The sequence below is a fragment of the Lotus japonicus genome, chromosome 4 (genome assembly GCF_012489685.1).
Source record: "Lotus japonicus ecotype B-129 chromosome 4, LjGifu_v1.2".
NCBI lineage: Eukaryota > Viridiplantae > Streptophyta > Magnoliopsida > Fabales > Fabaceae > Lotus > Lotus japonicus.
In genome coordinates, this window is record NC_080044.1 from 79,362,133 (window position 1) to 79,376,594 (window position 14,462).

General features: G+C 31.4%; 1 protein-coding gene across 1 annotated transcript; it reads left to right on the forward strand.

Moving 5' to 3' along the window:
- The first annotated feature begins 300 nt into the window (after positions 1–300).
- LOC130715376 (SUMO-activating enzyme subunit 1A-like) lies at positions 301–3,418 on the forward strand. Its single transcript, XM_057565469.1, has 10 exons — positions 301–511; positions 613–664; positions 755–950; positions 1,029–1,108; positions 1,270–1,386; positions 1,828–1,878; positions 2,414–2,480; positions 2,760–2,863; positions 2,936–3,040; positions 3,134–3,418. Exons 1-10 carry the CDS (start codon positions 423–425, stop codon positions 3,248–3,250), a joined length of 978 nt encoding a protein of 325 aa, XP_057421452.1. The 5' UTR covers positions 301–422; the 3' UTR covers positions 3,251–3,418.
- Positions 3,419–14,462: the final 11,044 nt, after the last annotated feature.

Below are 14,462 nucleotides of genomic sequence, written 5' to 3' on the forward strand. Positions count from 1 at the left end.
TTGTTAAAGTATATTTACTAAAAAGATACAAAACATAATATGACATGAAATTTAAATTGTAAATAACAGAAGTCACCCGTGCAGGGCACGGGTAATTCCGCCAGTTTATAAGAATACACAAAGGTCCATGGGTGGGACACAAAATATAAATATAAATTTTGAAGAAAAGTTTTTGTGACCATCAAAAGTGACTCTATTTACAAAATTATGGTCTGGGCCTTTATTTAGTGTTGCATTGCAGCGTTGATAATGGGCTAGTGAAAGTCCATATTCATTATTAAGTCAAGATCAGAAAAGCCCAATAGTTGCTTCCACAGACATTCACCGACGATTACCCCGCCGCGCCGTTGCTTTCAGTGTTGTTATTTTCGAACAGAAACTGAAAATTTCCGACGATATCACGGAGCAGGTTGCGGCTAGGAATGGACGGCAACGGCGAGGAGTTGACGGCGCAGGAGACCGCTCTCTATGACCGTCAGATTAGGGTTTGGGGAGCAGACGCTCAAAGAAGGTGCGTGCGTTGTTTGCTATTGTCATGTGTCTAATTATATATAGTGTTTTGAACAACTCTACTTCGTATTTTAATGTTAGTTTTTGCTTATGTTGTTGTAGATTAAGCAAATCTCATGTTTTGGTCTATGGAATCAAAGGAACTATAGCTGAGGTAAGCTTAGAAGTTAGAACATGTCTTGTTTTATTTTTTTTGTTGCAATTTTATTTCTCATGTTTTTTCTTTTTCATTTTTTCTTTTTAGTTTTGCAAAAATATTGTGCTGGCTGGAGTGGGTAGTCTCACCTTAATAGATGATAGGGTTGCTAGTGAAGAATCATTCTCCTCAAACTTTCTCATTCCTTTGGATGAGAATGTGTATAGTGGAAAGACCCTTGCTGAGCTTTGTTGTGATTCACTTAGAGACTTCAATCCTATGGTTCGTGTTTCCGTGGGAAAAGGTTATTGTTTTCATCCTCCCCCTTGTTAATTTGTTTTGTGTTGTGTTTGTACTTTCCTGATGTTCAATTTTTTTTCAGGTGATTTGTCAAGTTTCGATGAAGAATTCTTCAGCGAGTTTGATGTTGTTGTCGTCAGTTGTTCCTCACTATCTGCCAAAGTACTTTTCAGAACTCTATCTGATATATATATATATATATATATATATATATATATATATATATGTTGTTGTCATGATTTAAATTCTAAATTACTTTCCCCCTTTATGATATTGTAATTTTTATTTTAACTATCTTGTTTGCGTTTATTTTTGTTCTGTAGAAATTGGCTAATGAGAAATGCCGGAAGCTATCAAAGCGTGTAGCCTTCTATACTGTAGACTGTAGGGATTCTTGTGGTGAAATTTTTGTTGATCTGCAGGACTATAGTTATTCCAAGGTATCACTCTTGTGGATCAAATTCCCCACTGTTAATTATCAGCTTAGACTAAGGTTCATAGACAACTCCAAATTTCTATTCTACGTAAAATATATTACATCATTGCTTTTAGGGAATTTTTATTGCAATTAGTGATAAAGGCCACAAGGGCAGAATTATAGGACAAAAGTCACAAAAACAGAGAACCTAGTGAAAGTATGGATTGGGATCGCTAAAACTTTTGATGCCTATATTTTTAATGATGCTTGTGTTTCAGATTGTGGTTTGTTGACTATTTGATAATTAAAGCTCATGAGATTTTTCTAGAACATGTGGTTTTTTATGGAACAACTAATAAATAACTTTTGTGATTGGATCTTGGAAGTTTTAAATGGTAAGTGTCCGAGGACTTATTCTTCTGCAACCACTCATTTTTTTTAATGCTTTTTTCTTCTTTGGCAGAAAAAACAAGAGGAAACTATTGAATGCCACCTAAAATATCCATCTTTTGAGGTATATGTTATTCTTAACTATTAAGTTGTATTGCTATCTTTCATATTTAAATGTCATGTTAAAAAGCTCAGTTTCTGTTTCTCGGAATGATATTTAGTTATTTACTATTTAGGGCTGGGTCTTGACTAGTTTGCAATGATGCAACCCTCCAGACCTTCATCGTGTTCAAGTGATCTATTTTTTTATTGACAGAACAAAAGAAAATAACATAACAATCTAGTAGAGAGAAAATAATAGACTGATTTTGACCTGAAGCCTGGAGGATGTATGGTGCGCCTGATAGTGCCCCTGAGAGCCCTACATTTACTTACATTAGATGCCTGTGGGCCCTGGGTTGAGTATCAATTGATAATTTTTGTGAAGCTCATAACTTCTGAGTAATCCTTTATGAAGCTCATATGCTATATGTGGGATTATGTTATGGTGCATTTCATTTTGTCTTAGTTCTACATGACATTTACAGTATCCCTATTTGTGTTTCATATTTTACTTTACTGACATTTAGTCATGATTATCACTTTATTTTGCGCTGCAGGAAGCATTATTGGTACCTTGGAGGGAACTTCACAGGAGAACGTCTAAGTTGTACTTTGCAACGAGAGGTTTGTAAACTGTACAGTTATTTTTATTTGTAAATTACATAAATTAAGAACAAATAATTCAAATCTTTTGAACTTTAAAACTTTTAGTTGTTTGCTTAAGTGGTCCTATTGATTGAGTCCATCGATTATGTTAGGAGAGGAGATGTCGAGAGGAAGCTTACATCTTCCATATTTTCTGTTGTCTTATGCATGAAAAAATAGACTTTTTTCTGTTTTTTATTTTGGATAGACATGCCTTAAGACTGGCTTTCAATCAATAACATCAATTGTTTGATGCAGTAATAGAAAAGTTTGAAGAGGCTGAGGGGCGTAGTTCTGGAGAAGTTTCAACTGCAGATCTTTCTGGTGTTCTCAAACTGAAAAAGGAGCTTTGTACTGCACAAGTATGCTTGTATAAATTTGTTATTTATGCTTTAAGAATGCGTCATTCACTTCTTCTCTTTTTTTGTTGACAGTCTCTCAATGAATCTCATGTGCCTGATACTCTTCTCGAGAGATTGGTGGCGAATACAAATGAATTTCCTCCAGTTTGTGCTATTATTGGGGGAATCCTTGGACAGGTATTTTCTGTTTTCAATTTTTAATTGTGTTTTGAAAGTGTGTAGTGATATTTAACTGACTAGGTTAACTATTGTATGATTGTATCATCTCAGGAGGTTATCAAAGCTATTTCTGGGAAAGGAGACACCCTAAAAAACTTTTTCTTTTTTGATGCCTTTGATGGGAAAGGCATTGTAGAAGACATTTCTAATTTAAATCCTCTGAAGTAAATGACAAATCCTGGTAAGTGTTTTTTGTCAGAGGCACCGGGAATCTAAACTCTAAAGTGTGGAAAATTAAACACTAGATAGCTAGTTATATTTTGTAAGTAGAGGTTCAAACTGAAATTGTACTTAGAATTGTTATTTATTCACCACAATCAACCAATCTTTCTAAGATTTTTTGGTTCCACAAGTAGACCTATGCTACCTTATTCTACAATGGAGTATCATTACACAATTGGTTGTATATGTGATAGTTTTGCAAGATTTGCTCAAAGCTTTCAGCTGACTTCTCGACAGGGTGAATATGCATCCCTTCTTAGGTTGACACCACAATCTGCTCATCTTCTGAGCAGCGTTGGATTTGTTTCTTCACATTACATCCGCGATAAGTGCACCTATAGTAATGTCTGAAAGCAGGAATGTAAAATTTAGATGAAAATTAAGCAAGATCAGGATTCAGGACCAATCAATTGCAAAATTGAAAAAAAAAAAATTGTTAATGTAATAAGGGTAAGTTACCATATTAGCCAGACCGAAATCCATTTATTTTTTTGCCTTAGATGTACCAATCAGCTATGTTGCTTAGAGACATGTATTGGTTTTTATACTACGAAATTGCAATCACAGGATAGAATCTATTAATGAAGTAAGGCTATACCTAGGAAATTTTTTGTTTTTCACCGATTTTTTACCATACTTTCTCCATCGGTACCCATCGTCCAGTATATCAATCGGACTCCTTGTTTGGAACACATACTTGTGTTGTGTGATTTTTCTGTGTCCTTTCTGGCTCAACATGTCCTTGCTCTTAGTTCTACTTGTCAGATCTTCCTTTAATATTATCATTAGAGCTATGACCAGCTTTAAAATCAGATGGAGAAGCCGATGAGATAGGGAATAACACTATATGTTCCTCCATTGATTTAGAAGTAGAAATAAGAGAGGTTACACTATTGATGGCTTACGCATAAGTCATGCGTTATTATATAGATTTGGTCAGAAAAAGGTTATGGAGGATGTATCTTGCATGCATTCTAAGGTGAAACACGAGGGCGGTAAGCAGGTCAAATGGTCTGGTCAAAATCCAATTTATCTGACGAAGGTGATGCTCATGCAACTACTTGAAAACTTAATTATATGCAAGCTAATTATGCCGTATAAGATGAGTTGGGGTGTCGTGAATAACATGGAATCTAAATTATAAGCAGACATTCCAATTCCAATTCCAATTTTATATGTCTGAAGTTGTTAAAGTAGACTTTTTAATGGAGTAAAAATTTAATGAATTTCGAGTTGATGTTGCTAAAAGATGTTTTCTTTTTCCTCATTGGTTTCAATTTGTACTCCTTAAAGAGACGTGACAATTTTGGCAACATGGAGTTAGATTCGTGAATCACGTCGGCAGTACTCGTAAACGATCATGACATTACAAAAGTGCTAGCAATATATTCATTTGAATGTGATTTTTTTTTAAATACAAAAATGAAAGAGTAGTGATTGGTGGCTCGAATTGTTTTAATTTTATTAACCAATCAAATGAAGGGATGGCACGCAGACGGATTTCATCTCGTGCCATCAAGCTTTTTCCAAAATGAAATCCATCCTCCCATGACTCGGTGAGCGCACATGAACTTCAATCAATAATCAAGACAGCAGCATTGAAAAGAACGTGATGTGTTTACTACAATTCTGCTAGAATGATGTACCAAAAAAAATAATTTTTCTTCATCATGGAAAGAACCTAGAAATATACAATACCATGAAAAAAATTTCACAACCATGTGTAATTACTAATTAGTAAGAGATCCCAATTAGATAAATGTAGAAGTAGTGCGGCACTGGCTTAAACCAAATATTTAGGTTCCAATCCTCAAGTCAATTAAAGGGGGTGTAACTTTAGACAAATTTTTAATCACACAACCTCATTTCTTATGATAGGAAAGGTAGCATTAGCAGGACCAATCATATTTACTGATTTAGGCTTCTTTTTTTTGGTCAAATTACTGATTTAGTCTCAAATATCACTTCCAATTTTAGGATTAGTTTCTCTAGACTCAATCCGTTCATATTGTTTACTCTTGTCATACCTAATAAAGGAGTAAAGCAATCCTAGAATTGTTTGCATCACTTGGCCCTTAAATAAAAGGAATGATTGTCTTCTTTTTCACTTTACGGTACTTGGATAATGATTTGTCCAAATACAATGGGCCCAAAAGCTCAAGTTGCAGGGTTTGATATATCGTGTATCTTGAAGTTTAAATTACACTTCATTAACAAAAAAAAAAGGTTTAAATTACACTTCCCATTTTATTTGATAATCAATATCAGTTACTCTTGGAGTAAATTGAGCCCTCCTCTATCAATCAATATCATCAATCAATATCAATCAATCAATATATATTAGAAAAGAAGAACTCTCATCAGGCAGATTTAGTGACGTGTCACTCTCATGTTAATTCTTAGTGACGTGTCATTCTCACGTTAATTCTCATAAAAAAATTTCACGTGTCATTTTCAGGTTAATTCGCATAAAAAAAATACATTTTTAAATTTTAGATTTGATTAGGATTTAGGTTGTTTATTTCTTGATTTTATCTTAATTTATTTTTGATTTATTTTTAGAGTATTAATTAATTTTTATGGTATTTTTAAATAATTCAAGATTTTATGAGTTTTTATTGTGATTTGCTAGATTTTGATAGTTTTTATCTATATTTATTTAGTACCTTTTTAAATTTTAGATTTGATTAGGATTTAGGTTGTTTATTTCATGATTTTATCTTAATTTATCTTATTATTTATTTTTAGAGTATTAATTAATTTTTATGGTATTTTTATTGAATTTTTGGATTTTTAATTAATTCAAGATTTTATGAGGTTTTATTGTGATTTGCTAGATTTTTGTAGTTTTTGTCCTAATTATCTAATATTTACCTAGATTACTCCTTACTAAATTTATTTCATCATGATTTAAATAGATTATTAATATCTGAATTTTTTTCATAAAATATTAAAATTTTAAAAGGTTTGCCCTAATTATCTAAGATTTACCTAGATTAAATAAAAAACTAAAAATTCAATAAAAATACATTAAAAATTAATTAATAAAAACTACCAAATTACAATAAAAACTCATAAAATCCTTAATTAAATAAAAATCCGAAAATTCAATAAAAATAATCTAAAATTTAATTAATACTCTATAAATAAACTTTTTCTTCACCTAAAATTTATTTCCATAACAAATCTTGAAACCGATTTTTTAAAATTAATTTTAAATCTGAGAAACTTTTTCATAAAATGTTAAAATCTTAAAAGATTTGCCTTAATTATCTAAGATTTACCTAAATTGCTTCATACTAATATTGCATCAGCCATCTCCTCCCCTACATGCCTCTACTGTGAACCGGTTGGCATGGAGGAAAAATGAGGAAGATCACTCGAGTATGCAACTTGCTTTATGTGGTGTTGATAATTGTGTAAGTTAATAATTGTGTAAGTGTTTAACATAAATGTTTATGCTTCGCTTCCTAAAGGTTATTTTGTGTTGCTGAATTTGATTGAGCTAATTAGTGAGCACTATATTTGGTAGTGTTGATTCAATTCCTAAAAGCCATGGCCTTTAATTTTCTCTTAATTTGTTTATTGTTCCCTATTTTGTGGTTGTTTTGTTTAATTTCATATATGCTTTAGTATTTGTTGTTGGTTTCTGTGATGCTTCTATATCTCTTAAATAAACTAATGTTGTGATGCTTCCTCTTATGCAACCATTATTCTGAATGTACTTAATCGGCCAATTGATAGCAGACTTACATGCTTTTATCCTTCCCATTACAAGTTTATTTAATTGAATCATTGTCTTCCAGTTTTGGCTGCCAAAACTTCATCTACAATGTCAGCATCATGAAGGCAGAGAAACTCTTTCAGAAGAAGGGACGTCCAACAAATTTGACCCAGGATCCCAGTTAAAGAAATGAGATTTAGGTAAGATACTTATTCATATGATTGTTTTCAATTCCAGATTTTGCTATTTTTCTTATTAATTAATAGCCTTTTTTTTGTTGTCAATTGTAAATCGCTTTTAGACATAGCTATAGTCTCTTTTATTTTGCTTTACTATCTCAATAGTGGAAGCTTTTTTCCAATTAGTACATGGGTTAAAATTCTAAATTTGCTTAACTAAAGCTCTGATTCTATTTGATTTTCAGGCAGTTTCCTATTTGGCTCAAGAATGATTGGGGTTATGGTTCGGGAACTGCATCCTTATACCTGTCACATCCATGGGTATTAGTTGTACTCATAGCTGCATCTTTATAACTCATAAGTTACATTTAGTTTGGGTATTAGTTGTACTCATATATGCATCTTATTCATCGACATCTCATGGGTATTAGTTGTACTCATTAGTTGTACTCACCTTTTTTTGGTAATTCAATTGTTTTTCACTACCTAAACATTATTTCATTGTTCCTCTCAATCTGTTTTGTCCATCTCACATGTGCAATGTAAGCTCTTGCTTGGTTTACAATTTGGTTTTGTATTTTTTTTCTATAACAGATGCATCATCTTACACAATTTAAGATCATTCTCAATGATGTAGAGTAAAAGAAAGACATTGATGCTCCCAACTACCAAAGAAGCATGACGATGATTGATGATATGTGATGGATTTGCAAGAAATGGAACCTGAGTTCTACACCAAGAATAATATAAAATGTGTTATTCTAAATACAGTTGGTGGCTACTATACAGCTCTAAAGGATCACACTTCTTGATAAATGGTGGCAAAAAAGAGCATGCAAATATCAATGTTTGATGTAATGATGTTTCAAGGTGTTGCCACCTATGTATAAGTAAATCATTCTCCTATTTTGACATGTGTTACACTGAAAATTTTAAAATCTTGCCACCTATGTATAAGTAAATCATTCTCCTATTTTGACGCGTGTTACACTGAAAATTTTAAAATCTTCTTTTTAACTTTAGTGATTTTTTATGCATATGTAACGTGAGATATTGTTTTATATAAAAAGTATCATTATATTTTTTTAAACAATTATTATACTCTAAACTAATTGATTGATATTGTATTAAATTACAAATAAAATCAAATGAGATACCAACCGAATGCATTCAGTTATAAATAGAGAGGAGAAATTTCTGGACCAAAAATCTATTATCAAAACAAATCTATGTTGGCTAATTTAAAAATTTTAAACATGAGAAACTTTTTCATAAAATATTAAAATCTTCTTTTTAACTTTAGAGATTTCTTTATGTATATGTAACGTGAGATTTTGTTTTACATAAAAAGTATCATTATATTTTTTTAAACAATCATTATATTCTAAACTAATTGATTGATATTATGTTAAATTTCAAAATAAAATTAAATGGGATACCACCGAATGCATTCAGTTATAAATGAAGAGCAGAAATTTCTGCACCTAAAATTTATTACCAAAACAAATCTATGTTGGCTAATTTGAAATCTATGCAAAATTACTTTTGTCAGTTTAAGGTTCGTAAATTTTGCACAAAGTCTGATATATTGCTATTTTTTGACTTCAAATAAACAAAATGATGTCATATTTTATGATTTATCTTTCACAGCCCTAATTTGTGCTACTATCACATTCTTTTTTTCTCATGATTAATATGTGTTTATCATCTGCTTTATTATAATTGTTCTTACATTCTTAGTATGTTAAATTTTTTATAATTTAAAATATTGATCGATGTATCAAATACAATAGACACATTCTTTTTTTTCCATGATTAATATGTGTTTATCATTTGCTTCATTATGATTTTTCTTACATTTTTAGTATCTTAAATTTTTTTATACTTTAAAATATGTTCGATGTATCAAATACAATAAACATAATCCCCGTGCAACGCAAGGGTAAAAAAACACTAGTATGATAAATTGATAAAGTGTCTTCTACTTTTGCTTCATTGTATATTTGTATTGCTTATCTACGTAGACAATATCATCGATCCTTGTTGAAAATTCACAACCCGAATTTTATCTATGTTATATCTGATTAGTTTAGTTTTCCTCAGAAACAATTAAATCAGTTACTCATAAGCAATTCACAAAAGTTTATCTCAAAATTAATTTTAATTTAAGAATCAATTATTGAAGAATTTCCCAACATGTAATATGTTGTACAAAGCATTACAAGCTTTCTAAAATAAAATAAAAAGTCATGTGGTTCTGAGGCTAGACTAGGAAAATTAACTATCTAAGAGGTAAGTTCTAGTGATGAGTCATCCTCAAAATTGAGATAGGGATGAGATGAAATAAGACCTGTTTATCCGCTATAATATATAGACCTTATATACACTTCTCAAACACTTAATTTTTCTTTTCGTCTTTCACTTTATATCACATCATTTTAATTTCTTTATTTTAGAGTCTACACATCTTAAATCTTAATGATCTATAAAATATCTTCTATGCCCAAGATAAGAAAACAGAGGAAATCATTTGAAAGAGAGTGGGTAATCGGAGATAATGAAATTCTGACTCTCTGTTTTGTTGGATTATTGTTGGCTGCTTCTTACTGAATAGAAGAAAAGGGTTAAACTAGCTAATAGAACCACTACTAGTAATTACATTGGTACAATGGTACACCCGAACAGCACTAGCTAGGTGGATGCAGAATCCTCGGATGTAATTGTTGTCTTGTCGTTATCTATTTGTTATAGTGAAAATAGATATTTTCAAGTGAAATTTTCCAAAATAAATGAAGTATATAAAACTTTCACATAATTTTTTTTGATGCATTATTACGATGAACCCACCATAGGATTGTCCATATATGATTGGGTTCTTGGGACATATTTATGGGAATTCAGGCTTTTTACTTGATGGATAGGTTCCACAAAGCATCATCTCACTCACGCATCTCCATGAACAAGAAAATGAAATCATTTTACCATCATATGTTATGCTTTTCTCTAACAATGAGCGTCATTTCAGCCCTCGATCTAACGTGTCATATTCTTCGATGCTAATTTGCGTCACAAAAAATCATTGTGAAAAATAAAGTAATACTTTTATAAACACCAATAAAAATATATAAATCTGAATAAGATTAAAAGAGTTATTAAGAAATGTTTAAATATTTAATGAGAAATTTAAACTCATATATATACATGTATACATGTCTCGATACCAATGCTATGTTTGACATGTAATTTCAGCTAGCTTCTAACTTATTTGACTAGCTTAAAACTTATTTGACTAGCTTAAAAGCTCTATAAAAGTGTTTGGTGAAGGAGCTTATTTCAGTAGCTTAAAGTTTTAAGTTATAAGCTATCTCAGATATCTTAAAGCTTATAACTTATAGCTTATTAAATATATTCTCATTTTTATCCTTATTATTTTATCAAAATTCCACCTTTCGCCTTATATGTTTTTTACTAAACCTATTTACTTATCAATTATCACACTTGTCTCATATGCATACCGTTCCCGCACACAAATAATTACTATTTTGGAATAAAATAAATAATTTTATATTACAAATTACAAATTATTTGTTTTATTCTATTTAATTTAATAAAAACATAGAAAATTAAATAAGTAAAAATTAATATTATATTTTTAAGATGAATTTTTTTATAGACTTTTAAGATCAAAAATAACTTGAGTGAAATTAAAATATTTATAATAATTTTAATATTAATATCATATAGATATTAATGTGAAAATAAAGTAATGTTAAATATAAAAAGAATTATACAAGTATGTCCTTTTATGTCATTTAACAATTTCAGCTTGTTTAACAGCTAGTTTTACTAAACACTTTTGTTCTAATTAATTACGTAGCTTTTCAGCTTTCAGCTAGCTTATCAGCTTTAAGCTTTCAGCTAGCTTTTCAGCTATCAGCTAGCTTTTCAACTATCAGCTAGCTTTTCAGCTAACTAATCAGTTAGGCGTGCCAAACATAGCCCAAGTATTGAGGGTTCGAGTTATGTTATTTTAATTTGTGTATGCAAAAGTATTTATTGAGAGATATTGAGAGATGTTTGTTCACTTCATGTGATTTTAAAGTTTTAATGTGATTAGTTTCATAATTGGCAGCAGTGGGGATATCTTAGAGCAATGGAATTTTATATCTCAAAATTAAAGAATATTAAAAGTGAATATTGAATAAAACGAAATAAATATACTCTATTATATTAGTTTTATATAGAACTCAAAAAGCATATATATCACAAAATGTAAAAGACGTGTCACAGCATACAAAGATTATGATGCTTTCCTCTTGTAAATTAAAAATACAAAGATTATGAATTTATGATGCTCAAAGAAGAGATCTTGTAATTAGTTTGTTATACAATGATATATTTTCCATCCAACTTCAAATAAATAATAATATTGAGTAAATTATATTTTCTTTCAGTAGTTTCTTCATATTCATTCTATATTCTACTTGATGAAAATATAAAGAGATGATAAAATTTTAAAAAGCACTACTTCTTAGTTTTTGAAAAATGAGTAAAATAAAAATATGTTAAAATGATCAACGCAATGTGTAGTCCAGGTGCAACGCAAAGGGAAATGCATGCAATGTGTAGTCCAGGTGCAACGCAAAGATGTTTCTCTATTGTCTTTGTATCTTCTCTTTTTACCCACTCATTTTCTCTATTATCGGTTGTCTACTCCAAGACTTACAACTCAACAAAGAGTGATTTGATGGTTCATACAAAATGCAGGTTAACGACTTACTCAAACCGATGTCCTAGTTGGTTTCCACAATATTCCACTAACAATACCGACCATCATGGGGACGCAATGTATCACAAATATTTGGACAACAATCTAATTAATCAACAATGCAAGGGTCGGTCGATTGATTAGAGCATGACAGAGTCTAAAACAAATTAACCAACGACATAAGAACATGATGATATTTCAGGTAACAGGCCTACCCATTGGCGCTGGGCCCAACATGGAAGCCCAAATTCCCGGCAAATATTTCCTTGTTGTGAATTCGTCCCTCTGAACAGCCCTGACATATCATATGAAGATGCATGCTCTAGAATGTCTAGATTTGAATAAGCTGTATAGTGATAATTAATAATAAATAAAATGGTGTGAATAATCAAAATATGATGGAGTGGTTAACTCAATTCGTATAATAATCATGGGTTGGAAGTTCAATCCTAGCTCATCAGAGTGTAGTGCATACTATAACTAACCGTTTATCATTTGGTGTAAACATTCGTACAAAGGAAAATAATAAGTCACTGTTGTTCACTATGAATATAATCTCGGCTAAAAAAAATAGGGACACCGTTGTTTGTGGGGACGCTAACCTTACTTCTAAAGCTATTTGCTGCCCTTTAATTAAGCAATGTCACTAAAAGACCAAATAGAGTTGGAAAGACTAGTCCACGTGTGAGGACACTGAGCTTCCACGTGGTGCTTGGGCCCTGATGGGCCTTGCCAGGTGTCAATGCTGAGGCAAGTTATAGACTTGTCATCGGCCCACGTAGCTCATAACTAACACCACATTTTGTTTGCTTACGTTGAAATAGTATGGGACAGCTAGCTTTGTGTTCTGTTGCTACCGCGTGCTTTATGCAATCGATCAGATCGTATAGATATTCTTCAGAAGTGTAAAATTAAACACAAAACATAATTTTTGTACTACCACAAATTTTGTGCATAATTTTATTCGTGAAATTTGTGGTAGTTTTAAATCGCTACAATCTCATCTCATTGTATATTTTTCTTAAAACTTATTACAATAAGTTGAAAATCGTCAAAAAAAAAATTGTGTTTGCGTGTCACTAAAATATTTGCACCGTGCCCTGATCACGGATCTTTATTTATGTTGTAATGGTTTAGTCCAAAATATAGTCAACTTTCTACTTAGATTTGCAAGTGATGATGATATCTGCATACATGTTAACCAACATAACATGAGGGCAACATCGTTGTAACGGGACTGTTTGATTGAAATTGGAAAACCGAAAACGATTGCACAGATACAGTGTTCTCTTGAGGAATCGTGTTCAATTAACTTGCTAGATTAATCTCAATTTGCAAAACACATGCATGCTTTTGCGTTGGCACGAATTTGAGCCTCTATCTGCTTGCATAAAGTTCTGAAATTATTGAAACATCGATGGATGATGCGCACTGAGGCTGAACTATATCTATCTAGATTCACCAGGTTGAATTGAATTGCCAAATTAGGCAATAGTCAAATCCATGACCCTGAGAATACTTTAAAGATTAATATCTCGCAATAACCAACCAACTTGTGTATAAAAAACCAAGACATGTTTTACACTTATATTCTCAAGTATAGTCTAAATCGGTTATTTCATCTAAGCGTTTAGAGCAATTTCTTCTCCCTAGTAACCGAATTTCCTAGCTAATATTAGTTCATTACGGAAATGAATTTCATTGGCGAAGGAACATTGCGTGCTTGGCAAAGCTGATATATATAGTTAAAGACAATAATATAATATCACACAAATTCCAAATTGCAAAATGGAGACGGATCCTTCAATAATCTTATCTTCTAGAGACTATATTTATGAAGAGATCATCATTCTTTTGGGTTACATATCGATTATTAATTAATTAAGGAGTATAAAAAGGCTTTTGAAAGGGATTAGTTAATTGCATTGCGTCATTGATATGCATGGGCTTAATGGATTAAATATGCCATACGTACACAACACTTTTGTACATCAAATCAAAATTCAAAAATCATGACCCACTCGCAGCACTTAAATACATTCACTGGCTAGATTTATTTATTCAATGGATAATTATAGCTTAGCATCCCAAAGACAAAGCACAAAACAAACTACAAGTTCCTACAATAGACACTAAACAAAAATTAAGAAGAAGCCTGAAAATTTTCATCTACATCCTATGTAATCAAATTAGACTATCTAAACATGTGGTATGAATTGGAGTCAACGGTGCTCCTTCTTTTTTTTGAAGTTCAACTTCTGTTTCTCATTCAAGAAGAAGCAGATGAAACTGCTGGAGATACATCACTAGTGATCAAATTTGAGGCCCCTGGAGGGTCTTCCTCAATCCAACATTGATCATGAAAACTGAAAGCAAGATGTGCAAGGAAATCAGCAACCCGGTTGCCTGACCTCTTGACATGTGAAACAGAGAAAGAATTAAAAAACAAAGCTAAAGACTTACAATTTCTAATAACATCATGCAAAT

Bases quoted from the DNA above. Each gene is read 5' to 3' on its own strand.
- LOC130715376 (XM_057565469.1), top strand. From the start codon at position 423: ATGGACGGCAACGGCGAGGAGTTGACGGCGCAGGAGACCGCTCTCTAT. The intron at 665-754 runs GTAAGCTTAGAA...TTTTCTTTTTAG, and splicing joins TCAAAGGAACTATAGCTGAG to TTTTGCAAAAATATTGTGCT. The intron at 1,109-1,269 runs GTACTTTTCAGA...TTTGTTCTGTAG, and splicing joins GTTCCTCACTATCTGCCAAA to AAATTGGCTAATGAGAAATG.